This window comes from Neofelis nebulosa, chromosome 16, assembly GCF_028018385.1.
Source record: "Neofelis nebulosa isolate mNeoNeb1 chromosome 16, mNeoNeb1.pri, whole genome shotgun sequence".
Taxonomy (NCBI): Eukaryota; Metazoa; Chordata; class Mammalia; order Carnivora; family Felidae; genus Neofelis; species Neofelis nebulosa.
This window is the reverse complement of record NC_080797.1, coordinates 30622729-30649758: the sequence shown is the minus strand read 5'-3', so window position 1 is coordinate 30649758 and position 27030 is coordinate 30622729. Positions and strand designations below refer to the sequence as shown.

Here is a 27030-nt window from a genome sequence, read left to right as displayed (position 1 = left end):
TTTGACAATTTTCCGAGGTAGATCATTGAATCCCCACTTTTGATCAGTGAAGAAATCAAGACCCTAAGAATTTACATGAATAAGTCTAAGCAGCTCACTTTAAGCATGAGGAGAATGCAGCTGTGTGATTAACAGTGGCACGATGGGACACCTGGGTGGCTCGGTCGGTTGGGTGTCCGACTTCGGTTCAGGTCATGATCTCTCGGTTTGTGAGTTCGAGCCCCGCGTCGGGCTCTGTGCTGTCAGTTCAGAGCCTGGAGCCTGCTTCGGATTCTGTGTCTCCCTCTCTCTCTGCCCCTCCTGCACTCAGGCTCTGTCTCTACCAAAAAATGAATAAACGTCAAGAAAAATTAAAAAAATAAAACAGTGGCAGGAAAGGAGATTGGCTAAGGTTCTCTAACCCCCAAGTCCCGGGCCCCCAGGAGGTGTTTTTCAGCCCCCTAGTGAGACGTGTGGCTCCGTGTCTCTGGATAGGTTGGATAGCCCACTATGGGTGACCTCACATTGGGTGTGGCCCTTTTACACTTGAACTTGCTGGGGGTGGGCCCTTTGGCAGCGCCCGTGCCCGCTGCCCGATCCCCTGTGCCCGTGTGAGTAAACCCAGTTTGGGGAACCAGGCAGGGAGCGATTCTGCTCCTAGTGGTGCTATAAAGTGTAGAGTTGCCTTCTTTGGGGGATGGGAGACAGCCAGGCTGAGCCCCCCTCTCCCCCAGCCCCCGGGGGTCTGTCCCAGGCAACTGGGTTTGGATTCTGCACAATTCAAGGGGCATCTGGCCTGTGTTGGCTTTAGGGAGGTGCTCAGGGGCCTGTGGATGTTGTGCAGGTCTCGAGAGGCCTGGACTGGTCAGTGGTCTCTCCGCCCTGCGCTGGCCCAGGCAGGGAGCTCGGAGCCCTCGGTGTGTGTGTGTGTGTGTGTGTGTGTGTGTGTTTGCTGTGGTGTTTGCCTGCTTTGCCCTGGGGTGGTGCCTAAGAGGACGGCTGCTCATTAACACGCATTGGTTGTTTCTCCTTGGATGTAATTCATAGAATTGTGATTGGATTTTGAAAGTGATTTTGATCCTGCTTTTCTTTACTTGGCCTTAAGCTAGTTGACTCACACAGCTGGGAACATGCATTTCTCTTCGGGTCTTACCTGCTTTCGGGTGGCAGCTTCCTGGTGCACACATCTCCCCTGCGGGCCACCTCACCCTGTCTCCTGCCAGTGGGGACCCCTGCTCCCTGAACACATTCCCTGCCCGGCTCGCTTCCGCCGTCTGGCCTGGCTGGGCATGGCTGGTGCCTACAGCATGAAGAGCTCACTGAGGCCCTGTTTAAGCTTCATTATAATGAGGCTTCCTGTGGATTTTTCTTTTTAAGCTACCAAGCAAGTGCAGAGAAAACCACCCCCTGCAGGGGCAAAATCTGAGCGAGGTAATTCTGAGGCCGCTTTGAGTGCCCCGTGGGGCACTTTGCTTTTCGTGTGTGGCCATTTGCTGGCTTAGGTTATTAGAGCGGAGGGGAGAGGACCTGCTTCTCAAACGTGCGTTTCACACGTTGAACCTGAATGCAGAACCGTCAGAGCTCCTGCTCCTCGTGTGTGGCATATGCAGACGTGTCTGTCTGATGGGCCTTTTTATTCCTGCGTGTTCTCATTTACTCCAGCTGAGGCTTTGGTGGGGGCAGGGAGCATGTGTCTCCAGCTGCTGGTGGGTGCTGGAAGCTTGGACCAAGGTTTAGGTGTGAAATTCCTGTGGGCATTTATTAAACACACATGTATTAAACACTCCCCCCTGTTACTACATCCAGCCTTCGAATCAGCACTGTGGGCTGTGACCGCTCTCCCCATTTTCCAGATGGGAATACAGGTTTAGGAGGCTGAGTGTCTTGCTCACGGTCAATGTGCAATTACAATGTGCAATGTGCAATGTGGCGCAGAAAGGGTTTGTAACTAACACCAAGCCCAGTGATCAGCCTGTGTGCCTGGAGGCCGGGTTGGGGGGCGGGGGGCAGGGCAGGGGGCTGAACCTGGAGCGGAGGCCCTGTCTGTTGTTTCCCCATGTGGAAAAGGAGAAAAAAAAAGCTTCATCTGTCCTGTTGCCAGAGCTTGACGACATTAGGAACATCCAACAGATGTGGAAATTCAAACTCAAAAAAATGGGGGTGGCTGTCCTTTTGATGGGAGAAGTCGCCTTTTTGCTGCCACATGGTGCTTCCAACCAAGAGCCATCCTTCTCCAGGCTGGAGCCTACAGGTCCCTGTTTGGTACAGAAGGTTCCTGGCGCAAGGGGCCAAGGGATCTGGGAAGCTTGGAGGCGGCCGTAGAGCCCAGACACCCCCAAAGCTGAGGGGAGCCGGGCCCTCACACCGGCACAGCATTCAGCCCCGTGGCTGTCAGACTCCATTGTGCTCAGGAGTCCCCAGGGAGCTTGGGGGACACCTGGGTGGGTGGCTCACTGGGTTGAGCGTCCCACTTCAGTTCAGGTCATGATCTCGTGGTTCACGAGTTCAAGCCCCATGTGCGGCCCTGTGCTGACAGCTCAGAGCCTGGAGCCTGCTTCGGATTCTGTCTCCCTCTCTCTGCCCCTCCCCCACGAGTGGGGGCTCTCTCTGTCTCTCAAAAATAACTAAACATTAAAAAAAAAGAAGAAGAAGAAGAAGAAGAAGGAATTCTCCTGGGAGCTTGGGAAGAACCCATAGTGCAGGCCTTCAGCCCAGGAGGCTCCGTCATGCCAGGTCTGGATGGGCCCAGGGATCTGCATCCTACAGGTCTCATTTCTGACTCGAGGCTCTGGATGTTCTGATGCAGGGGCCCCTGGGCCACACTTGGAGATACACTGCTTCATGGGGCAGAGGGAATAGTAACTATGGAATGGACAGGGGCATGGGAAGTGCAGGGGGGAAGCTGCTAGGGAGCCCGGGACTGAGTCTGTCGGGGAGAGAACAGTCCCAGCAGCCTTCCTAAAAGTTTGCAAAGGTGCAGGGATCACCGTGCATGGGCGCAGCAGGGGAAGGAGCTGTTGGGGAGGGCACGGCAGCACGAGGCAGCGTGGCTTGTCTGGAGAGCTAGAGACGGGTGGCCACGAAGCAGGCGTACATTCGTCGACCCCACTCACCATCGAGGAGTCAGGGAGTGTGCACAGGGGCCTGCTGGGATAGAGGCCTTGAACTTCCTGAACAGCTTAGAAGCCACCCAGTGGGCAAAGGGTCTAATAGACCCAGACAAGGGCACCCCCCTGGTCCTGTCACCGTGTCACCCTTACTCAGGGAAGGGCCATGTAGAATTGTGCTAGTTTTACAAAGCACATCTACAGGCATCCGTGCCTGGCGCCCCTCACTGCGGCATTGTAATTCTCTCCCTGTTTGAGTCGAGGCCCCTGAGCTCTGAGAGGCAACATGACTTGTCTGGGACCACACAGCATGTTGGAATCTATCTCTTGACTCCAGGGCCGTGGGGCAGAGATGGTCCCCTCGGGGAAGGCTACTGGGTGGTCCTTGGTGACCACTCTCTTGCTTCTCTGGGAAACAGGGAATCTCGGTCCCTAAGCAACAAGGCCCAGAGGAAGAGACATTTCTCTAGAAATGAGAGCAAGGACAGCCTCCTGCTGGTTTAGCTGAGCTTCTGGCCTTGTTCCCACCTGCCTAACTGGCTCTGAGTCTGGGAGTGGGCCCTCAGGACAGGCAGCTCCCCCCCCCCCCCCCCGGGCCTTTGCTGGCTCCCACCCACCCCAAGCACTGGGCTCACCCCCTCCTCTCTCTCCAGGTGAATCTGGGAAATCTGGGGATCGCAGCGGCTACAGCAGCCCCGGCTCCCCGGGCACCCCCGGCAGCCGCTCCCGCACCCCGTCCCTGCCGACCCCGCCGACTCGGGAGCCCAAGAAGGTGGCGGTGGTCCGCACTCCACCCAAGTCGCCATCTTCAGCCAAGAGCCGCCTGCAGACGGCCCCCGTCCCCATGCCAGACCTGAAGAATGTCAGATCCAAGATCGGCTCCACCGAAAACCTGAAGCACCAGCCAGGAGGCGGGAAGGTAAGGGCGCTCAGAGGCCGGCTGGGTGTGTGCCCGTCCCAGGACAACCAGGAGAAGGTGTGTGGGTGCCCCCCACAGTGACTCTCACCTCACATGGCACCCCAATCCCTCCCGGATCTCTTCAAGGAAAGACGGCACGTCATGGTTCCATTCTGTTTGGGCGTCCCCACCAAGCCGTGAGTGCTCTCCCTGCTCAGGGGAGGGAAAGTACTGGTTCTTTCCTTTCCTGTTTGGGTCTGTGCTGACGGGACAGTATCTGAGACGACAGGGTTGGTTGTCTCTCCATGGGGTAAAGCCTGGGGGTTCTCAAAGTGGAGGCACCCGCAGAGGTTCCCCAACCTTATATTTAGAACATGATGCAAGCAGTCTATAGGTGAGAGCCTCTGGCATTCGTTAGACGTTAGGTTAGGTTTCTCTCAAATCCTCAGTTCTGAGGAAATTTGGGGTGCCATTTGGAACAAGCAATTCTTCAGAGCCAGTGGGCGCTCATGAAATCTTTGGGTTTCCTAAAGGTGGAGAGACATGAGCGTCCAAGGGCGTGAGGTGGTGGGAGATAGGGACTGACCTGGACCCCCTTCCTCCTCTTCATGTCCCTGCCCCCCATTGTATGAGTGTCCTAAGGCTGACGTAGAAAATACCACAGGCTGGGCAGCTTATATAACAGAGGTTTATTTCCTCACAGTTCTGGAGGCCAGAATACCAAGATCAAGGTTATCAGCAGGACCGGTGTTTTATGAGGTCTCTGCTTGGCTGGTGGATGGCCGCCTTCTCGTGTCCTCACGTGGTCTTTTCTCTGGTGCCTCTGTGTCCCAGTCTCTCCTTCTTGGAAGGACACCAGTCATACTGGATAGGGGCCCATCTCTTTAAAGACGTCATCTCCAAATACAGTCGCATTCTGAGGCACTGTGAGTTAAGACATCAGCATATGAATTTTGGGGGACACGGGTCGGCCCGTAACAGCCTGTCTCCCCCTCCAGCACCAGGAAGGGGAGTGGAGAAGGGAGAAGAGGTGGCATGTATGGGGGACAGAGGACCACGACTCCGCTCTTAGGAGCACAGATGTGTTTGGCCTCCTGGGCTTGGGCCGTCTTGGGGGCGACGAGCCTCTGGTTGTGCTGGGGGAGCATTACGGCATCCGGAACCAATGTTTCCCTTTTAGAACCATGCACCTCCCCCACTGCGGGGGCCTTTGCAGTATTGACGTTATTTATCGCTCTTGGCTGGCGTCTGGGTCACCGTGAGGGGAGGGCTTCTCAGGGCTTTCTGTCCATGTTGGTGCCTTAATTGAAACCCTGTGCCTTGGTCCCCATGGAGCCTGAGGGCCTCCCCCTGGCCTTTCCCATCCCGGGGCTGTAGAGTCCTGCCCAGTCGGGAGGCCTGGGTGCCTCCCCGGGTAAAGCCCTGGGTCTCATGGCCACTGGTCTTTGGTCCACAGAGTTGGCCTTGTTTACTTCCCGTGTTTACTTTTCTGCAGTGTTTGCCTTGGCTGCTCCTTGTAAAGATGCCCATCTCCTTCCAGAAGGGGCTGGAAGCTGGGGCAGCCGGGGTGTTGACTTGAAGTCGGCCCCTCCGGGAGGTTCTCGGCAGAGGGATCTGCAGGAACAGTGTTTCCGAGGTGGTGGGGTGTTGGCCACTGGTGGTCGCACAGGCCCCTCAGCGCCGACAGCGTCTGGTGTGTGTGCCCTGTTCTCAGGGCATAAAGTGACCGTTTGCTCCTCGCTTTGAAAAAGGAAAAACAAAACACCCACACGGCCAGTCCTGCACCTACAAGAAGATGGTCGCTGTGACCAGCATCTCACGATGACTCGTCACTGCAAGAGAGAAACTGTCACCATCAGCATCTCCAGCCTGAGGGCTGTCACACAGCAGCAAACACTCACCTCTTCCTGCTGGCCCCAGGCTGCACCCCCACCAGCTCAGGCTGCACCCCCACCAGCCCTGAGTTCCTCCGACATCGGCTCGGAAAGCGTGGGTGCCCCTGGCCTGGCTCCAGCAGCTCTGCAGAGAACTCGGGGCCGGGGCTGAGCATGTCCCACTGGAGACCCTTCCAGGGCCGGAATCTGCCCCTTGCACCCAGGACTGCCCCGTCTGTGGGGGAAGAGGAGTCTAGCGGAAGGGAGCCAGCGACCAATGCTCAGGGTGGAAATGCTCCCAATTTGGGGCGCAGGCACCAAGCTGTCCACGTCTACCGAAGGGTTAAAGGGGAGAGGGCAACTATCCAGGACTCTTTGGGGGAGGAGGCAGGAAAGTGGCAAAGGGAGGAGTAACAGCTTCTCTTAAATCCCATGGAAAACCCGGAAATTTTTCTGAAGCAAAGAAACCTTCAGCCATGACAAAGGGCAACACTAATCTCCCGGGGAAATGAAGGGAAAAGAAACAGGAAAGAAGAAGGCACATGGGATCCACGGAGAAGGCCTCTAAAAGGCCCCGACTGCAGGTCTCCTGAGGTCTCCTTGAGACCTTTGGGGGCCCTGTGACGTCCCACAGTGTCCTGCATGCAGCACGTTCTGTGGGTGTTTACGCTGCAAAAAGGTCAGCGCTGTGAGTCTGAAGAACAACGCAGCTCCCTGCATAGATGCTCACACCGAAGGAGGAGGAGGTAAAGGGTTCAGTTTGTAAACCTGCAGAGACTGAAAACCGCAGAGGATTGATGTGAATCAGTGGTTGGAAAAAAAATGCAAAACACCTGTTTACTGCTCTGTACTTTGCTCTGTGTTCACGATTTGCTGTTGTGAGCAGGTATGGCTTGAAGAATCCGGAATGGAATTATTCTTTTTAACGTTTATTTATTGAGAGCGTGTGCGTGAGAGCACAGGCCCGGGAGGGGCAGAGAGAGAGGGAGACACAGAATCTGAAGCAGGTTCCAGGCTCTGAGCTGTCAGCGCAGAGCCAGACACGGGGCTCAAAGTCACGGACTGTGAGATCGTGACCTGAGCTGAAGTCGGACACTCCATGGACTGAGCCACCCAGTCGCCCCAGAACGAAATTATTTTTGAAATCGCAGTTAAGCACTTGGCCACTTTAACAGAACCAGCTGAATCCACCAGGGGCTGGGGGAGAAGGGAAGGCAGGCCAGCCATGCAGACAAGCATACAGCTCCCTGGGGGAGCAGCCCTTCCGCCTGACTGCCAGAGGATCACCTGAGGGCTGGGGGGTGGGTTGTTTGAAAAATCTTGGTGCCAGAGCCTTCCCCCGCCCCATTAGAATCTCCCGGGGAGTCTCCCCAGATGTTCCCAATGTGCAAGCTGAGGCCCAGTGTCTCCAAATTCTTAACCTGCAGGCCTCTGGCCTCAACCCCCACTACTAGGGTCTCCTGCGCACCCTGGATCTGATGGCTGGTTTTTCCTTTCAGTCCTGACCCTGTCTGTTTTCAGATTCCCTCCACCTGCCTCGGTAGGCTCGGTAGGCTCGTTCCCCACCCAGGCCAGCCCCTGTGTCCCGCAGCCCCGCCCTGGGTTTGTCCCAGCCCTGTTTGTCCCAGCCCACATTAAAAGAAAAACAGAAGGACATAGAAAGTCCATGTAACTGAAAGGGGAAAATTTTAAATACCAGGAATTAAATTAAATCCACACCACTGAGGGTCCCCCACAGTGAGGATTGAATGTCACCACACTGAAGGTCACTTGACCAGCATCACTGAGGGTCACCTGTGTTATGGACTGTCCCCCGCAATGTGATATGTCACCAGCAAGTCAGAAAAGACAGGACAGGCCCGTTTTGGAACCATCGTTGGTCTTTGAGTGCCAGGCACATGGGCCGAAGGAAGACAGTGAGAAACTACACCCTGGAGATGTTCAGACCAAAAGCAGAATAAAACTAGAAGTGACAGGGCTGGGGTGGCCGGGGGCACATGGGTTTAGGCTGGAGTTTTGTTCCTTTACACAAGAGCTCAGGGGGGTTGCCAGCCGATAGAGGAGGTCCCTGCTGGGTCTGCGGTGAACCAGCTGAGAGTTTGCCCTGACAGGACAGGAGAGGACAGAGAAGGAGGAGGGCACTGCCCGCAGGGAGCCAGCCTCAGGCTCCATGGTCAGTGGGTCCTGGGGACTGAGGTTGGGAGAATCAGAGTTGAATAACCGGGCGGGTGAGGGCCCAGCAAGGTTAAGGCAACACCGCAGAGAGCCCTCAGCAGCCCTTCTGTGTCAGTGGGAAGCACAGGGGCCCCAGGGACCGCCCAGGGTGGGAGAGGAGGAGCTCACTCAGGGCCAAGGCTGCCTGCTCCGGAGAACCAAGGCAGTGCCCGTGGCTGCCAAGGGTGGGAAAGGATTACAAAGTCATGGCAGGAAGAGGGCATGGGGGCCCAAACATGGGGTGGTCTGGTTGGTTCTGAGCAGATGGAGCTAAAATCACGTTCTCTGAGGATGTTCAAGCCAGTGGCTGGGATCGGCCAGGCAGGACCGAAACCTGCAGGAGCTGAAGGGCCTTGAAAGCCTTGGGCTGCAATATTCCAGGCAACCACAAGATGACGACAGAATGCTGTGTCTGTCTCCATCCTGGAGAACTGAAGTCTGTATCTTTAAAATTCATTATAGTCAGTGACAAAGTCCCAGTTCTCATTTTAAAAAGCAGACACGTCTAGGGGCGCAAGGGTGGAGGGTGACTCAGTCCGTTAAGTGTCCGACTTCGGCTCAGGTCATCATCTCACAGTTCGTGGGTTCGGGCCCCACCTCGGGCTCTGTGCTGACAGCTGAGAGCCTGGAGCCTGCTTCAGATTCTGTCTCCCTCTCTCTCTGCCCCTCCCCAGCTCATACTCTGTGTCTCACTCTCTCTCTCGAAAAATGAACAAATGTTTAAAAAAAATTTTTTTTTTTTTTTTTTTTTTTTTTTTTTTAAAAAACAGACACATCAGACCTTTACCTGGAGTAAATTAAGTCAATTTGTACCTGGGGTAGTCTGCCTCTCCTGGGTCAGGACCAGCTATAACTAAGCTAAACCTGAGCTAGGGTGTCAGGTCCTGCAGAACAGGGCTGGGACCCTCCCCTGGGACAGCCCTGCAATTTCCTGACCTTCTGGGCATCTCCCCCTGCACATGGCATCTTTCTGAACAATCTTGTATAAATCCCATCATTTTAAAGATGCACTGGGTATGTTGACCCTAGTGGAGCCAAGATGGGCCCACCAAGCACCAGGCCATGCTGGAGACAGGCCTTTCCGGGGACAGCCAGTGGACACTGGGCCAGCCTGGGAGCTCCTGGGGGAGGACTGGGCCATCTGGAGCATCTTGAGAGCTCTGAGCTCAAACGGAATCAGATCAAGGCCCAGTGAGGGTTTGGGACAGCTTCATGTCCTTTAGTCACCCTCCACCCCAGCCTCTCCTCTAGGATCAAACCCTGACCACAGGAAATTCTCCCTTGACTGTGAGTCGCCAAGATCAAAATTTGGAGCCTCGAAAACATTGTTCTGTCCTTTGATGAGGATTTTCAGTGTCTGCCCAGGGCTGAGGGTCAATATCACACATATTGTTCTAGCTGAGAAATTAAGTTTCAGGATTTCAGTTTCGTAATGCCAACTGTTTTATCCCCCTTCCGTAAATCTAACATTCTGTAAAGGGTGTTGACTTAATTTGACGACTAACAGTAATTCAGGTCTGCTTCGTCTATTGCCAAATCCCACAAAAAAACTTGCTGCCCCTTTTTTCTTTTGGTGTGGGACTGGAATAAGAAAAAGCCACATTAAAAAGAAAATTGTGTGTATATTGCAGATCTTATTATTGCTTAATGTCACTTGCTTCATTTGATGAATTTCTTTAAATGGATTAGTTCAGAAAATAATGTTACCTTCCTTGAAAAACTGGTTTTTATTGTCAGATAAGGAGAGTTAGGTAGCCCATCGAGTTTCCCTTTTTGCTTTGGCTTCCAGGAAGCTCAGAGTTAAATGTAATGATGTCTAATTGTCAGTCCTGATGACCTCTGCTTCTTTTACCATTATCCTTTTAATTTTGTTGTTCTACTATTTCGTGGGTTTGCGTGTGTTTTCTAATACTAAACAGCTCCAATTCCTTTGTGAAAGGCAAAGTCTGCTTCTGGGACTTATCCAGTGGAAAGTGAGGAGTAAAAAATGATCCCCACAGAAGGAGTTCATGTCCCACTCCTTAAAATCTGAGGGTGGCCCGACGGGATTCAAAGATACTATGCAGAGGGCGGCAGTAGCTCCTTAAGAAGCAGTGTGGGAAAGCCTGTTCCATTTGCTGCCCCAGCACAGGCCGGGGCCGAGGCACTGTCCCTGCAGCCCCTTGCTGGCAGGAGAGAATTTTGAGGCTCACAAGAGAGTGTTCTTTGTACTTGGTGTATGAGAACCCCGGCTTAAGGACCGCTGGGGCGAAACTTTGTTGTCACGAAGGTAGGTAGGTAGCCTGTGGTTGTACCACTGAGTTGAGAAGGTTACTTAACCTCCCGGGGCCTCAAATGGCCTCCTCGTCACTAAGTTAGGGGCACGGCAGGTGCGAAGGATGAGGTGGAGTTAGATATTCTCCCAGCCCGTTCACCCCAGATGAGGGTGGTGTTTACGTTTAAAAACACAGAAGAGGGGCACCTGGGTGGCTCAGTCAGTTGCACGTCCCACTCGTGATCTCAGGCCATGATCTCACTGTTCCAGAGTTCGAGCCCCACATCGGGCTCTGCACTGACAGGGCGGAGCCTGCTTGGGATTCTGTCTCCTTCTCTCTCTGCCCCTCCCCTGCTCACAGTGCTCTGTCTCCTCCTCAAAATACATATACTTTAAAACAACAGAGAAGAGAAGACAAAGGAAGACTTTGAATATATGAAGATGTAAACATTTGTAGGAAAAAAAGTCACCTATGAGCAAAAGGGGGGTAAAGGAGCAACTCTGTAATAAAAAAAAAATGCAGAATAAGCCAACGATGCAACCCCATTTATTTAAGTCAAAGAAAGCAAACCGATTCTTTACATGCCTGATGCTGGGAGCTGTGCAGTGAAACGGACTTTCTCAGCGGTGCTCACAGGGTAGAGTGATCCAGCCCCTTCAGGAAGCTGCTTGCAGAGGTGTACGGAGAATTTTTAGAGTATTTGTTACTTTGACCCAGAAATTCTACTTCTGGGACTCTGCTATGAAATAATCCAAAATATGGAAAGAGCTCCTTGCAGAAGGTTATTTGTGGTGAGGCTCTTTCTGCTATTTAAAATGGAATCGATACAAATGTCTGATCACACAGATATCACAAAATGGAATAGGACCTATTCTTTCGTAACAAAGTTTTTTAAATATTTACTTATTTTTGAGACAGAGAGAGAGAGAGAGAGAGAGAGATGGCACAGGCGGGGAAGGGGCAGAGAGAGAGGGAGACATAGAATCAATCCAAAGCAGCTCCAGGCTCTGAGCTGTCAGCATGGAGCCTGACGCAGGGCTCGAACCCATGAACTGTGAGATCATGACCTGAGTGGAAGTGAGACGCTTAACCGGCTGAGCCACCCAGGTGCCCAGAATAATCCTTCTGATGACTGTAGACAAGGCAGATGCTTAGGAGATGATGTTACTTGATAAAGCAAGATACATTATTGTATGTAAGTAATTACCACCATTTATATGTACACGATGGTAGTTTTATTTATATATGTGTGACTTCAAGGGAATATCACAAAATGAAATTGTGGTTGTGGTAGGGTGGCAGGAAAACCGTTTTTTGCTTTGTTTAAACTATTTTTCAAAATCATAATGTTATGTTACTTTTCTAATGAAAAATACATAGCTTTTTATTTTATTTATTTTTATATTTTGAGAGAGAGAGAGAGAGAACATGAGAGTAGGGGAGAAGGGCAGAGAGAGAAGGAGAGAGAGAATCCCAAGGATCCCAAGCAGGGTCCACACTGAGGCAGGGCTCGATCCCACGACCCTGGGATCATGACCAGAGCTGAAATCAAGACCCAGACACTCAACCCACTGAGCCACCTAGGCTCCCCCATAGCTTTTTATTTTAAAGGAACATAAAAGAAAATGAAAAAGGGAGGTTAGGGGGCACCTGGGTGGCTCAGTGGGTTGAGTGTCTGACTTCAGCTCAAGTCATGATCTCACAGTCTGTGAGTGAGATCCCCACGCTGGGCTCTGTGCTGAGAGCTCAGAGCCTGGAGCCTGCTTCGGATTCTCTGTCTCCCTCTCTCTCTCTGCCCCTCCCCTGCTCGTGCTGTCTCTTTCTCTCTCTCAAAAAATAAACATTAAAAATTTTAAAAGAAGGAAAGAAAAAATGGGGGGGTTAGATATGTGCTTACCAGGTTTTTAGATCCAGACCAGTAAAACGAAGGGGAAAAAAAAGGGATGGGGTCCGAGAGAAGATTACTCTGTCTTTATTCCGTCAGGCTAAGGACATCTCAAAATGCTAAATATGGCCTACTATCAATGTAACTTAATAACTAATAATTTAATAAAGGAAAGGCCATTTTCACACCAAAAAGTAGGATGGACAAAATTTTGCTATCACATCCTCATTTCCCCATTTTGCGAGGACCTGTGGCACCCTTGATGGCTGACTGTGGCTCCTGGGTCAGAGTTTGGGACCCTTCTACCCGCAGGAGCCGGGCCAGGGCTCCGACCCCCAGCCACAGCCGTCCTCACGGATTCTGCATCTCTGGAGCAACGGCCCCCGCCTGGCCGCACTGAGATCTCGGTGCCATTGCCACAATTTCAGAGAGCAACGCTGGCTCTTAATGGGGAAATCCAGTTGGCCGCTGTTATCAGCGATGAATGGGAAACTAAGGCACAGTTTACAAGCAGGGAGCACCTGTGGGGCAAGACACCTGTGATAAAGAGGTCGCCCAGCCCCAGCAGAGGTAACCGGGAGGTTTTTCAGCTCTCCTCTGTGCCGCGGTCGTCTGTGCATTTCCGTTGTTAGACAAATCGGGTAAAAAATCACCGCTAAAACAGTGATATCCCCGCACCGCCTCCCTGGTGCCTGGAGAGAGAAGCCTGTTAGAAACACAGGGGGACCACAGCTTTCTGGACCACAGCTCCTCAGGAACATGTGCCCGCTTCCCTTTAAGCCCCTGGCGGCCTTGTGGACAAGGGCGAGCCGATGGATAGAAGGTCAGGCACCTACCCTGCCTTCCAGGTGGCAAAGCCCTCACGTGGAGGGGTGTCTGGATCCGTCTTCTCCAGAGTCATCTGTGTCTCTTCCCCGTGATGGCAGCGATCCCCAAACCTCACCGTGCGGCCGAAGCACCAAGGGGAGACCGAGATTCTAATTCTAGGTCTGGGTGGGGTCTGGGATTAAAATAGAGGGAGATCTATCTGTATGTAATTGCAGTGCCCACAGGCTTGAGCACAGCCACAGAAAGGTCTCGCGAACGTTCTGGCGGGCCTGGTGGGTGTGCGAATGAGGACACAGATGGCACTTTTTATTCATTCATTTAAACACGTCATCGAGCACACCTCGCTCCGGCCCAGCCTGGCGGCCGCTCAGCTGCGGTTTCCAGGCCTCAGATGTGCCCTCTGGGGGGCCTCCGTGGTGCAGCCCTTTGGTGAAGGGAAGAGCTGCCTTCCGGTGGCTGTGCTTTGCAAACCCAGCTCGGTGAGGTGGAGCCTGCCCCGCCCGCAGTCACTCATGGTTCCGGAACCGCCTTCCTGGGGGGGGGGGCTGCCTGGAAGCTGTGACTCAGACCTCCTGCCCTCCGCCTGGAGCCTGGTCCCCGCCCTCAAGGCAGGAAGCGGAGTGTGTCAGGGCAGAGCAGGTGCGTCTGGGCGTGATGTGACATTCATCCTTTTTTCTGGCTGTCAAAGGTGCAGATAATTAATAAGAAGCTGGATCTTAGCAACGTCCAGTCCAAGTGTGGCTCAAAGGATAATATCAAACACGTGCCAGGAGGCGGCAGTGTGAGTATCGTCACACTTTCCCTGGGCCCGTTCCGAGGTTCTGGTTTGTAACAAGCGGCATGAGAATATACACTTGCGAGACATTGCAGAGAATAAACCGTCCTCGGGGGCAGAGTCTGTGCCCCCCCGGCTCCCTGCACCCGTGTCCACGGTTCTAGGAGGGGTGGGACCCCAGCACCTGTGGGGCCCCCGGCCTCTGCAGAACAGGAGGATGGCTGAGCCTCTCTCTGGCCCAAACCTGGAGGCCAGGTCCTCACGGCATAATACCCGGGATCCACCCCCTCCACCGCCCGGCACGGGCTCCTGGGAGCCCCGCCGCCCATTTGAGGTTGGGAGGAAAGGGGCAGCGTCTGAGACTGGGCTCTGTCCCCTCGTCCCCCGTGGACGGACAGCCCTGTGATGAGCAGACGTGATGTTTTGCTGTCCTCACTCAGAGCAGGAAAAGTCCAGTCCCTGCTCGTGTTTGTCTCCTGCATCTGCGAGGGACGAGCAGATCCCCAAGCCTCGGCTCAGGTGTAAAACCGGCCCCTCTCCTGGCAGAGACTTCAGGGGAAAAATAGCCCCCAAAAGTGCACAGGGGACCCTGCCTGCGGCGCTTGGGAGTTGACAGAGAAATGCTGCCTTGGACCCTTTTACATTAGGCTCCCTCCAAATGTCGTGGGGACGCCTGGTGTCCCTAGTGGGGGAGTCCCTGAGGTTTGGGGCTGGCATCCTCACCTCTCACCTACCCACTCCATCAGCTCTGCTGTTCCCCTCCCGGCCACTCCGTGGTCACTCACCGTGGGTACGGACTGGGCCTCCTGCGGCCGGGCCCCCCTTCTCTGCGGCCCCTACCCCAGCCTCTGGGTTGACTGGAAAAAACATTTAAACGCATCAAAGTGGGAGGGTCGAGCCCCTTTGAGGTCCACCCCCAGCTGGGGGGACGGTTTCTGAGAGCAGGTGCCTTGCTCCTGGCTGGCAGCCAGGAGGGTGGCAGGGGGTGGGGGACAGTGGTAGCCCCAGGCGGGCTGTCTCTCCAGAACGTGCCCAGCCTGGGCCCGCACCTCTGCGCCCAGCCCCGAGGTTTATTCTTGCAATGTGAGTCTGTCTCCCGTCCTGAGCTGCATGGCGCTTCCGTAACGCTTCCTCACCAGTGTCTGCTCGGCGTTTTCCTCTGTGTCCCCAACCCTGCTCTCCTGTCCCGCTGCTACCAGAAGGAAGGGGAAGGTGTGGGGACCACCCCCCACCCTGACCCACAACCGTGGGCTCCGCGCAGAGTGCTGGTTGCTGTGTTAGCTCTGCCTGGATCTCTGGTATCACTATTGCAGACCTTGGCTCTGGCCGGAGGAGCGAGGCCTGTTCTCTGGTTTAACTCCTGTCTGGTCGGCCGGCAGGAGGCTGTGCTGGTGGGGCCTGGGCTGTGGGGTCCAGAGGTAGCTTCAGGCGTGAGCTCGGGCCAGATGGTACATTCCCACTGTACATTCCCATGGCAGTGCCCAGGACATGAGGGGACTTCCTCGAGGGCACCTCCTGTGCTCCCGCCCTCTCTGCCCGCCTCCGGCTAACCTATATGACCTGGCAAAGAGCCGCGGGATATCTCAGGCTGGCCCCGAGCATTGTCCTTGGAGCGTGGCCACTGCTGGTTTGCAGTAGGAACCCTCACAGAAAGCTCTTCTCCTGGTGGAAGGCGGCTGGGGGTTCTGGGCACTTGAGCCAGGTGTTTTGGGGGTGCTAGACCCCTGGCCTGGGCCCTCCGGCCTCTGGCTTGTGGCCCTCCCTTCCCTAGCCTGGAGGGGATGTCCCAGCTGGCAGGCCCAGCTCCCTTGTCCACCTTGGGATCCTCCCTGCCTCCCGCGGGCTCTGGGCTCCACTCCAGGCCTGGCCTCCTCCCTCCCCGGGCCTCCACTCCTCCTGCCGCCCCTGCCCTGGCTCCTACCCTCAGGCAGTCCTGTCCCCTCTGCCTCCTTCTGCACACCCTCCTCTCCCCAGGTTACCTCATCCGGGCTGAGGGGAAAGAGGGAAGTCTGGGTCACAGAATTTACTTCCCTCTCTCTCGTGCCAGGAGGAGCTCCCGTGGCCCCTTCCCTGCCTCTCAGCGTGCTGTCTCCCAGACCCTGTTCCCTCAGGACCGTTCACCCCCCTCCCGTCCACCTGCATGGGCGCCAGCTGCCACACCTGGGCGCTCCCCTTGCCTCACTCCACAGACACAGGCCAAGGGCGCCTGTTGGCCTCCGTCAACTCTCCATCAAGAAGTGGCAAACGCCAGCATGATTTTAATTAACTAAAATCATTTGGAATTGTTCCAGGTGATTTAGACAGAAGTAGATCTCCCTCCTTTTTTGTCTGGCTCTCTGGCTGGAGGCCATCTCTCTCCTGGGTAACTCCGGGCTCCCACTCCGTGGTGACTGGCCTCTTGTGGCCTCACACGGGTGGTTGCTGGAGGCCCTGGGAAGTGTCCCTCAGTGACCATCCAGGGACCCCCTCACAGACACGGCTTTCTAGAGGCTTCCTCCAGAAAACCCATCTGCCGATGCGGGGGTCCCTGTGGGGGATCCCCTCCAGGGAGTCGGTTCTTGGGCTGAGATCGGTGGGGCGCTCAGCGGCTGTCATTCCCCTCGGGAGGGTGGGCAGTGGGCAGTGTGGCCAAGCTGCGTGCTGGGCCCCTGGCCGGTTCTGAGCCCTGTGTGTGTCCGAGCCGTGCTCCATCTCTCGGGGACTGACCTGCTGGGTCCTCTGTGCCGTCTGCCCGTCTCCTGCTGTCGCTTTGCTCCTTGAGCTCGAGAACCGAAATGTCTAGGACGCTGTGTTGTCCAGGTGCCAGCTGGCTCTTACCTCCAAGCTGCCAAACTGCTGTGGGTGCTGCTTGCCGAAGGTCCCCACACTTGCTGCGGTGCTGGGCTTTGTGGGAGCCTCTCCTGGGAGGCGCCTGGGAGGCCTTCCTGGGAGGAAGCGCCCCCACCGACCCCACTCTGCCCGCTCCTCTTTGAGGACCAGCAGATGTGGCTTTCTGGCTTGTCCAACAAGATTGTCCAAGTGTGGTACAAATGGATCCTATGGATCCCTCCTTTCTTTGTCCCCACCGAATGCAGTGTCACTTTCAGCTCAGGAAACAGTGACTCTTTTAAACGAACGGTGTGGGCCCTGCACAGTGACAAATAGCCCTGTTTTCCCCCTGTGGGACCGAGGGCACTTCAATCCCACAGTCATTCTCTGAAGACCCGCCTCCCCTGGGGCAGGGCTGGCGGAAGTCCAACAACACATTTTCCCACCATGACTGGGTGCCTTCCTCGCGGCGGACAGGAAACACCGTCCAAGCAGGGCCTGGACTTACATGGCTGCTTTTCGTGGGGTTACACCCGTAATTAAATCATCCTGTTTTATTCTCTGTCTCTCCCTCGTCCTCTCCCGCCTCCAGGTGCAAATAGTGTACAAACCAGTGGACCTGAGCAAGGTGACCTCCAAGTGTGGCTCGCTAGGCAACATCCATCATAAGCCAGGTAGCCCTTGCAGAAGGCGGGGAAGGTCGGCGGGGGGAGGTGCGGGACGGGACTGGGTGGTGCCTTCTCCTGAAGTGGCTGGGAAGGATTGATGGGATGGGCTGACGAGGGGAGCATCGAAGGTGGAACTTGCTGGGCCCTGGGAGGGGTGGCTGTCCCATCTCACTCCTGAGCAGGGCGCCATGCTGGCCCAGCCAATGTGACGGGGGGGGGGGGTGGGGGGGGGTGGGGGGGCCGGTCCTAAGCCCTAACCTGGTTCTCCAAGCAGGCTGCACAGAGCCTCTAGAGCCAGGGACAGGCCTGATCTGGCTCCTGAAGGCTGGCTTGTGGATGTTCCAGTTTGGTTCCCAGCCCACACAGGGGACACGTCACCACCTGCGCCAGCCATTGCCAAGCTCCGGCCGTGACTTTGTTTCGACAGTAAATGCCGTTGGAGCTCTGCCATGCTTCCCTCCCCGCTCCCCTTCCCACACCACAAGAAAATCAGAGCTATCTGGAGATCTCTCTGCGCTGATGGAAATGTTCTAGACCTGCCCCGTCCAGTGTGGTGGCCCCCAACCACATGTGGCTACTGAGCCCTGAAAATGTGGCCAGCGCAGTGGACAAAATGAGCTAATTGTACCTAATTAAAATTTAAGTAGCCGCATGGGGCTGGTGGCTACCGCATTGTTCCAGGAGGCGGCCAGCGTAGATCTAGATTCTAACTCCTGGCCGGGGGTCCAGAGTGGGGACTTCTGCCGTGGGCCCGGTTCGGAGCTGAATCCGTACTTGCTGAAGCATTCCTGTGGGGAGACAGGCTGGCAGAGACGTAGTCCGGATCGTCTCTCATCCCGTTCCGGCTTCCTTACACTTGTTGTGGGAGTTTGGTCTCTCCCAGCGAAAACCATCCCTCAGCTGTGCCACCATTCACGCCATGAGCAGCTTTCTCGGGCGGCCTTATCCTTCCCCAGAAGGGAAGGATGTCTGTCTGTCTCCCTCTCTGGCCGCGGCTCCCACGCTCGGGTGCGGCACCTAGTGTCCGAGGAGGGGGAGGGGTCAGGGCCCTTCCTTCGTTAGGGTGCATTTTGCCATTTAGTTTCATTCCGAGGCCTTGCAGGGCTGTGGCTTTACAGGATGTTGACCAAGAGAGACTTCACTCTTTGGAAGCCGACCACTTTAGAATTTAGAATCTTTTCTCCTACCCTGAGTTGTCATTGACCTTTGCATGAACTAAGGAGGAAGAATTTGTTGAGCAAATACTGAGGCACACCTTGGTTAGAGAGCAAACTGTTGTCCAGCCCTTGGGAAGGGCTCTTACCTGTGCCCAGACTACCTTCTAAATGAAGGACCGTCTCGTCTACTCCGAAGGATTGGGGTCTACTTGGAATGGCTTGCTTAGCCCTCCTTCAAGGCCTGGTGCCCCCGTGTGTGTTGTGTTCCAGGAGGCGGCCAGGTGGAGGTAAAATCTGAGAAGCTGGACTTCAAGGACAGAGTCCAGTCGAAGATCGGGTCCCTGGATAACATCACCCACGTCCCTGGTGGAGGGAATAAAAAGGTAAAAGGGGGCGGGGTGGGGAGGAGGCTGCATTTAGACATGGCTGTTAATGGAGTGGGGTGCACGAATCTGGTCCGGTTTTCCAGAGAAGGAAAGCTGAGGGGCCTAAACTAATTGGCTTCCTGTGGATTCTCAGCGACCACCAGGACTCATCGGGTGAGCCACCTTCGCCGGCCATTGCTGTCACCTGGGAGCCTTGCCAGATTTGATGCCCAGACCCCACCTGGAGATTCTGATTGGTCTCAGGTGCAGCCTGGGCACCTGGAGTTTGTAAAGCCCCCAGGTGATGCTTTCGTGCCCGGAAAGGTGAGCGCCGCTGTCCTCCATGACGGCAGTCGGCCCTGTGGTTGGCAAGCGTCCACGGAAGGAAGTGCCCATCCATCCCCAAAGCCAGCCCCAGCGCACCAGAGCGAGTAAAGGGAGCGTAACCTGATTTTGTAAGTGGGTCACTAGGCAGTCAGAGCAAAACGGTGATGCTGAAATCCAGATTCCCGCAGAGCCCCTGCCTGTCGGTCACAGAATCGTCCACGGGGAAGGCTGCTGGACCCAGGGCCTCGGCGATCCGGGCAGTTTCTGGAGTCCTCGGGTCTCGCTGTGGGAGCTGGGGGAAGGGGAAGCCAGGGCTTGTGGCCCTGAGCAGGCTCCCTCCGGGCGCATCACAGGATGTGGTCTTAGGGCTGTACTTCTTTTCTGCAGAAACACAGCCAAAGCGCTCTCTGGGGGGTTCCCACCCACTCCAGCGGCCGTGAACTTCTGGAAGTGGCTCATTTTCCAGTCTGCAGTGCCCCCCAGCAGCTGACAGAGGGGTGGTGGAAGGAGAAGGGGTGTCCCAGAATGGGCACAGACTCTGAGACCCGACCCAGCGTGAGAAAGGGCACTGGCCAAAGTGGCCCAGCTTGTTGGAAGTGGCAGCCGTCACACCATTCATTCTGAATGGACAGGCCCCATGCCGCGTGTGAGGCCAAAGCCCAAGGGGGCAGTTCTGGAGAAGCACTGGCTGGTGTGGTCTTACTTAAAGCGGAGGCCGCAGACTGAGACCTCAGGACAAACCTGACCACAGACGAGCTCCCTGAAGGCCGGGGCGCGGAGGGCGGGGTACTCACAAGGCCCTTGGATGGCCTTGTGCTCTCTGGCTCCCCGCAGCACCCCCTGTCACCCCCCCCCACCCCCACCCCGGACAGCAGGGTGGACCCGGTTCCCCAGACTAGGCTTCCAAGGTGCAGAAATATCATCTCAGTGCCTGGTCCCTGGTAAAAGAGGGGCCGGGAGGCCGCGCGCTTCAAGGGAAGTGAGGCAGGGCCCAGTTCTCTGAGGTTGTGGAGAAGGTTCTCTGCAAAAGCCCAGTGGCTCTTCTAGCTTCTGTCACCTGACCGCCTCCCTGGTTTAAGGCCTGGGCATTGGCAATTCCCTGGGTGAAGGAAGGTCTCTGCCCATCTCTGGAAGCTTCTATGTCCTGAGCAAAGCTCTGGGCTTGACTCTGCTTGGAGGTGGGACCTGGGCAGGCCGGGCAAGTGCTCTCAGCTCGTTTCTCCCTCAGCAACATGGGACTGAAATATCCATATCCCCGGGTGGTGCTGAAACCCAAAGGAGATGGTGTTCTGGAAGGTTCCTGGTACTTTGTAACCAGCTAAGAACGTGACTTAGAGTCAAGCCAGAGTGTGAACTTCTGTTTTAACTCACCTCTGTGCTGGCTGAGAAAGGGTGGGCCTGGCCCTGCCCACCACTCAGAAGACACTGTCCTGACCCCAGAGTGTCCCTGCCTATCTAGTCCCCCACTTCCTCCTGTGATGGGCAGGAAGCTCTAACAAGCGGTGGAGTGCAGGACTCCCGTCTCCAGAGCGCCCTTCAGTTTGGGAGATTTGGGGACTTATAGCCACGTCCAAGCCCCCCCCCCCCCCCCACCGCAACGGGGGCTTCTCAGCCGGGGTCCACGGACTCCCGAGTTTGTGCAGAACGCTTGTGGGTCGCTGAGCGCATGCCCGCTTGTGTCCATCTTTCTGGCTTCGCCAGATGCACAAAGGTCTTAGGACCCAAAAAAAGGAGAGAATTCCTGCCCGTCACTTCCGGGCTCATCAGGAGCTCTTACGAACTGCTCACATCTGCGACACAGGCTTTCTGAGTGTCGTGGGCATCCTCTGGAGCTAAGTACCTCTGGACTCCTGGCCCGGTCATTGTTTCTCTCCTTGAAAAAGGACTTTATGGCACCATCGTTTCTAACACACCTTCCAGGGCGGTTCACGCTTTGCTGCCACCTCCAAAGCCCTCAGTCAAAGGCGAAGGGGAGGAGTGTGTGTGGCTCACGGCTGGATGGCAGTGACTCTGGGGATGTCCCTTAATCATCTCCAGCTTCTCCCTCATGCTTTACTTTGCAGTTGGGTAATATTTTTTTTTTAGAGAGAGGGCACCATTAAGCGAGGGGCAGAGAGAGAGAGAAGCGGGGCCTCCCCCGGGCTCATGTGTTACCCGGAGCGGGGCTCGAGCTCACCCCATGTGTGACTCGAACTCATGAACTGTGAGCTCATGACTTGAGCCGAAGTCAGATGCTTAATGACTGAGCCACCCAGGCGCCCCATGCAGTTTGATGATATCTATTAAGATAAAATGCATGTCTTTTGACCTACCAGCCATTCCGCTCCTAGGATACGGTTACACGTGTGTGAAATGACGTGCACACAGGGCTATATTCATACACGGCGTCATTTGTGATAGCACATGCTAGAACACCCTGAGTTTCCATCGATAGGGGAATAGATACATTTTGGTGCATGGTGATGAAGTACCACACAGCCCTCAACAAGCATCAGGGAAGCAAGTACTGGTAACGGAAGGTATTAAGTCTAAGAACCAAAGTGTGAAGCACCTATTAAATATACATTTCTATCCCACACGTGTGGGCTATCTCTGCAAGGGTGCACAGGAAACGAGCGATGCTCACTGTGTCTGGAGAAGGGATGCGGGTGGCTGGCAGGCAGGCGCTGGAGGACCCGCGTGCAGGTGTTCACTCCGGGACGGTGGCCAGACCAGACCACGGTCCCCGCAGCCCCCGGTGGGGGGGGGGGCAGGCAGGGCTTGCTCCCCTTCCGATGGCTTAATCCACCCCTCCTCCCCTCCCCCCCCAACTACCTCCTCTCTCGCAGATCGAAACCCACAAGCTGACCTTCCGCGAGAACGCCAAAGCCAAGACAGACCACGGGGCGGAGATCGTGTACAAGTCGCCCGTGGTGTCCGGGGACACGTCTCCGCGGCACCTCAGCAACGTGTCCTCCACGGGCAGCATCGACATGGTAGACTCGCCCCAGCTCGCCACGCTAGCCGACGAAGTGTCCGCCTCCCTGGCCAAGCAGGGTTTGTGATCAGGCCCCCGGGGCGGTCAGTAATCGTGGAGAGAAGAGAGAGAGTGTGGAAAAAAAAAGAATAATGATCTGGCCCTTCGCCCTCTGCCCTCCCCCAGCTGCTCCTCACAGATCGGTTAATCGGTCAATCACTTTAACCTGCTTTTGTCGCTCGGCCCTGGCTCGGGACTTCAAAATCAGTGACGGGAAAAAGAGCAAATTCCAGCTTTCCAAATTGATGGGTGGGCTGGCGATAATAAAATATTTTTAAAAACATTTAAAAAGACGACCACACCCACCATTTCCTTGGGCAATTACTTTTGATTCTTTTTTTTTCCCCCTCCGCCTAGAAGAGGGAGGAGAGGCTCTGCGAGCTGCTTCTGGGTTATCTCAAGGGACTGCGGGCGCCCCTGCTCTGCCCTGTCCTGGGGGTGTCACAGAGGCAGCGGCAGCAGCAACGGATTTGAAACCGGGTGCCATGTGGGAGCCGCGGGGGCTGATGTCAACTTTGTGGTGGGGGTTGGGGGAGGAGCCCTGGAGAGGCTGAGGCAGGGGAAGGGGGGGAGGGAGAGGGCAGAAGGGACAGTGTGGGAGTGGGTGATGGGGGGTGGGCGGGGAGCCACTGCTCTCTGCCTGGAAGGACAGCGGGAAGGGCAGACCGCCTCGGCCGCCCACAGCTCGCTCGCGCCAGGCGGCCTCCCTGTGCTCGGTGGCCCGGGGTCCGCCGCGGGGCCCGTGTGCCACCGTCCCCGCGGGCGGCCCGTGGGAGAAAGGCTCCGGTTGGCGGGAGGAGGTGGTCGGTTGGCAGGAGGGGGGCACCCTGTGGATCGCTTCCTCGGAGAAGACTGACCTTGACGTCCCGAGCGCTGGCCTCTTTCTCCCTCCCCGCAGGGTGGGGGCCCCACGGAAACCCTGTTTTATTGAGTTCCGAAGGTTGGAACTGCAGCCACGATTCTGGCCACCTCACAGTTCTGGGACTTTAGGGCTAAACCAGTTCTCTTTGTAAGGACTCGTGCCTCTTGGGGGCATCCGCCTGTTCCCAAGCCTGGGCCTCTGGCATCCCTGGAGCGTGCTGGGGTCTGGGAGGTGGGTCCTGAGCCTCCTGTCCCTCCCGTGGCCACTGCAGCCACCTGTCCTCCCTCCCCCCACCATGCCCATGTGTCTGCTGTGCGGAGCCCAGTCACTGCCTGTCCCCCTCATGATGTCACAATGTCCCGAGTTCCCAGCCTCACCACGCCCCTTTCTCAGCACTGGACGTTGTTCAGACGCAGGAGGCACCTGCTCTCAAATAAAGGGGTGTCTGAGCGAAGGCAAAACCCAGGCACAAGGTGAGATCTCGGTCCCTTGGTTTAAGTTATAACTCACCCAACCGGTGTGTCCCCTCACGATGAACCTGATGACCGTACTCCGTCCCTTACCCCCCACCTCTCCTCGCAGACGTGAGCCAGGGTGGGCTCAGCAATGACCCGGGATGTTTTGGCCTTGTTTCTACTTGGAGAGCCTTTTCCTCCCAGAAGGCCTGGTCCCCTTCCTGAGTTGAGCTGGCAGCAGGTTGGCCGTCCTGGGTCCAGAGGCGGCAGCAGGTCAGGCAGGCAAGGCCCCTGGGGCAGGGCCACACTCTGTGCCCCGATGCCACCCGAGCTTGTGACTGCCAGCCTCTCCGAGAGCCCTGCCAGTGCTCAGCCCTGCAAACCCCGGGAGGGGAGCACGCCCCTCGGAAATGGTTCTCCCCCCCCCCACCCCCGCCACCCCCCCCGTCCCAGCTGGAAGCAGTGCTGTCTGTCCTGCTGGAGCAGCTGAACATATACATAGACGTCACCTTTCCCTCCCCGTCTGCACCCTGTCGCGTTGTAGTCTGATTTGTCTGTTTATGCTTGGATTCACCAGAGTGACTTTGATAATGAAAAGGTTAAAAAAAAAAAAAAAAAGGACGCATGTATCTTGAAATGCTTGTGAAGAGGTTTCTAACCCACCCCACGGGGGTCCTAGATGTCTCTCCCTCCCACACGGGGGGCTTGGCTCCGGGTGGCCGGTGTGGCTCTACCCGGTCACAGCCTCCTGATCTGAAAGGCTTCCGGGGCATCTGGGACCAGGTTCTGACATTGGAGAACCTTCAGCTTGGAGGAAGGCCCAGAGCACAGGACTGGGACAGGATCCTGGGGCAGAAGCTACGGCGCCCCCTTGCCGCCCCGCTGGGACTTCCCTTTGTGGGGGCAGAGAGAGGTGGATCTTGTGGCCGGCCTGGTCTGCAGCGAGGAGATGGCCCTCTCCGGTCACAGCCAGAAGCCCCCAGCAGCCACGAGGGTCTTATGACACCCTGTGTCACAAGAGAAAGGAACCCAGGACCAGCCAGGGAGAGGCCTGGGGTCCCACTGCAAGCTGTCCCCCTGGAAGGGCAGCCCCAGCCTCCCCACCAAGCGCCCTCCAGCCACAGCAGGGCTTGGATGGACTGGCCGCCCCGGATGAGCCCCGGGGGCCCGCGCTGCCTGACTGCAGCAGGGTGACAAGTCAGGAGACGCCGTTCCCAGAGCCTTGGTGGGGACCCCCGCCGACCTTGCACAAGCCCCGTCTGCTGCCACGGGGAGAGGAGACAGCCTTTGTGGAAAATCGCCATTTTAAAGAAATTCAGCCACCTCAGGCCCAGTTCTGCCACTTCCGGTTTGGGCACCGTTTAAGGCACCCCTGCGGGCTGGTGGGCGTCCAGGGCCGCCTCTCTAGGGCTGGCGGCTTCGTTTGCAGCTCGAGCTTTCCGTGCAAGGAGTCATCTGGGCCCAGAACTAACCCGCCGTGAGGCTCTCTGCCGCTTGGAGTCCCAGCTGCTTAGAAGGGTTCTGAGGAAGGGAAGGGAACTGTGGTTCGAAGTTGGTAGCTCTTAGAGACGCGGCCCCGCAGCGTTGCCACGGACTCCGGCTGCACCTCTGTCTGCACTTGCCCTACCTTATCCTGAGGGCCTTGCTCAGAGGGCTCCGGGATCTCCCTTGTCGGGGAGGGGGGGCGGGTGGGGACTGCTGGGGTCGGCCGAGAGATCACGGTCTAGGGTGACCAGGTCAGTGCGGCAGGGAGATTGCAAAGGGATGCTGGCTTGTGACCTTCAATGAGGACAATCCCCCCCTCCCCCCGCCACCACCAGGCTGGGCACTCTCGACCACCCCTGTTCCCCCCACATCCAGTCCGCGTCCCCTGGGTGGCCTGTGCTGTGCGCCTGGTTCCTTCAAGCTCTCCACTCACTTATCCGTAGTTCTATTTAAACGGACTTCAACGCGGAGACTGTATCCTGCTTGCGATTGCTTGTCGTGCTTCTGGGGGGAGGGGGGAGGAACCTGTAAGATAGTTACCATGGGCAGAGGGAAGTCTTGGAGGGCAGCAACCACCGAGTAACCCTTTTCTTCGGACCACCCACGTTTGCTAGAGGTCCCTGGGGTCCCGCCAGCCGGCCCGTCTCCTTCCCCGCCAGGGGCAGGCAGCGAGGCTTGGGGAGGAGTCTGGAGACAGAGCTGCCCCCTCACGGGGGTCCCCGGGCCCACAGCCCCGCCTACCGCAGACCCGCGGCATCCTTCCATCTAAGCCGCCGGAGCCTCCGCGCCACCTTTCCCACCTGCTGCGGACGTGCAGCCTGTGCTAGCGGCCGCTGAGAGCTCTTCCTTCTTCCTTCCCCCCTCTTTTGTCTTTGTCCCCAAGTCAGGCCATCGGGTGGGGATGAGGGTGGAGGTGGAGGTGGTCAGCTCGTCGCACCTGCAGACCTGTGGCTTCGAGACTTCTGGTTTCTCTTCAGCTCTGAAAAGGGTTACCCTGGGCACCGGCCCAGAGTCCCCCCTCCTAATGGACTTAGCCCCGTGAATTTGCAGTGTTGGGCAGGACAATCTCTGGCACTCGCAAGTCCCATGATTTCTTTGGTAATTTTGAGGGTGGGGGGAGGGACATGAAACCATCTTAGCTTAGCTTCCTGTCTGTGAACGTCCATATGGTGTATTGTGTGTTTTAACAAACGATTTACACTGATTGTTGCTGTAAAAGTGAATTTGGAAATAAAGTTATTACTGATTAAGTAAGGTCTCCGTGCATGGATTCAAAGGACAAGAAAATGATTCAGGATGTACGATGTGCAAGTCCTTTCCCAACCTTAGAGAACTTCGCTCCCAGCAGGAAATGTCAAGGTTGCTAAAATCTCTCTCTGGGGCCTGCAGGCGCAGGAAGAGTTCTCAAGACTCGTTCATTTCCACTCGATTCTGACTCTGGTGCTGGGAGTCCGTCCCGATCCAACTCAAAGAAAGGCCAGTACCCTTGTAGGGGGGCTCACAAGGCTGCACTCCAACTCCAGAGTCTGTTAAGACCCACACCGGCATATTCAGAGGGGCCACGGCTGCAGCAGGTGTAGGTCTCGTTTGCTCCCAGAGGCCCGGGGCTGGAGCAGAACACTAGGCCCGCCAAGGCTTAGATTCCTTCCAGGCTTCTGGAGCCGCATTCCTCTCTCCTTTGGGTCCTCATTAGATTGGGGGAGGAGTCTGCTACACGGAGATAGCAGATAGCCCCTAGCAATGCCACAAAGAAAACAAATACCAAACAGTAGCCATATCAATTCCTGTTCTTTAGTAATTAGGTCAAGGTCCTAAGAAGGAGCCCTTCAATTTTCATACAAAGTTTCAAAATACCGGTTTTCTCTGCTTTCCCCCTTGTGCTCACTCTAGCCACTGCGGGCAGAAGCTTAAGCAGAGAAGGTCTTAAGTGCAGCCACAGACGCAGGAACAGGGCGGCCAGAGAGAAAGGCTACCTCACGACTCGGCGCTCATCGCCAGATGACTACCGTGGAAAAAGGGAATGAGGCCTGCCGGCATCTTTCTCTCGTACATACAAAACCCAGCCCGTAGGC

At 56.2% G+C, this 27030-nt stretch overlaps 1 protein-coding gene across 18 annotated transcripts in view; it reads left to right on the top strand.

Moving 5' to 3' along the window:
- The window catches only part of MAPT (microtubule associated protein tau), a 101446-nt gene extending 75238 nt beyond the window's left edge, over nt 1-26208 (top strand). For 8 of the 18 annotated variants that reach the window (XM_058705968.1, XM_058705963.1, XM_058705967.1 and 5 more), the window contains 6 exons: nt 1357-1410; nt 3740-4005; nt 13729-13821; nt 17216-17297; nt 18719-18831; nt 21969-26208. In XM_058705968.1, the coding sequence (XP_058561951.1) occupies nt 1357-1410; nt 3740-4005; nt 13729-13821; nt 17216-17297; nt 18719-18831; nt 21969-22184 (824 nt within the window). In that variant the 3' untranslated portion in view covers nt 22185-26208. The remainder of the gene's footprint in view (nt 1-1356; nt 1411-3739; nt 4006-13728; nt 13822-17215; nt 17298-18718; nt 18832-21968) is intronic. The other 10 variants (XM_058705974.1, XM_058705971.1, XM_058705977.1 and 7 more) reach the window with 3 other exon arrangements.
- The last annotated feature ends 822 nt before the right edge of the window (nt 26209-27030 follow it).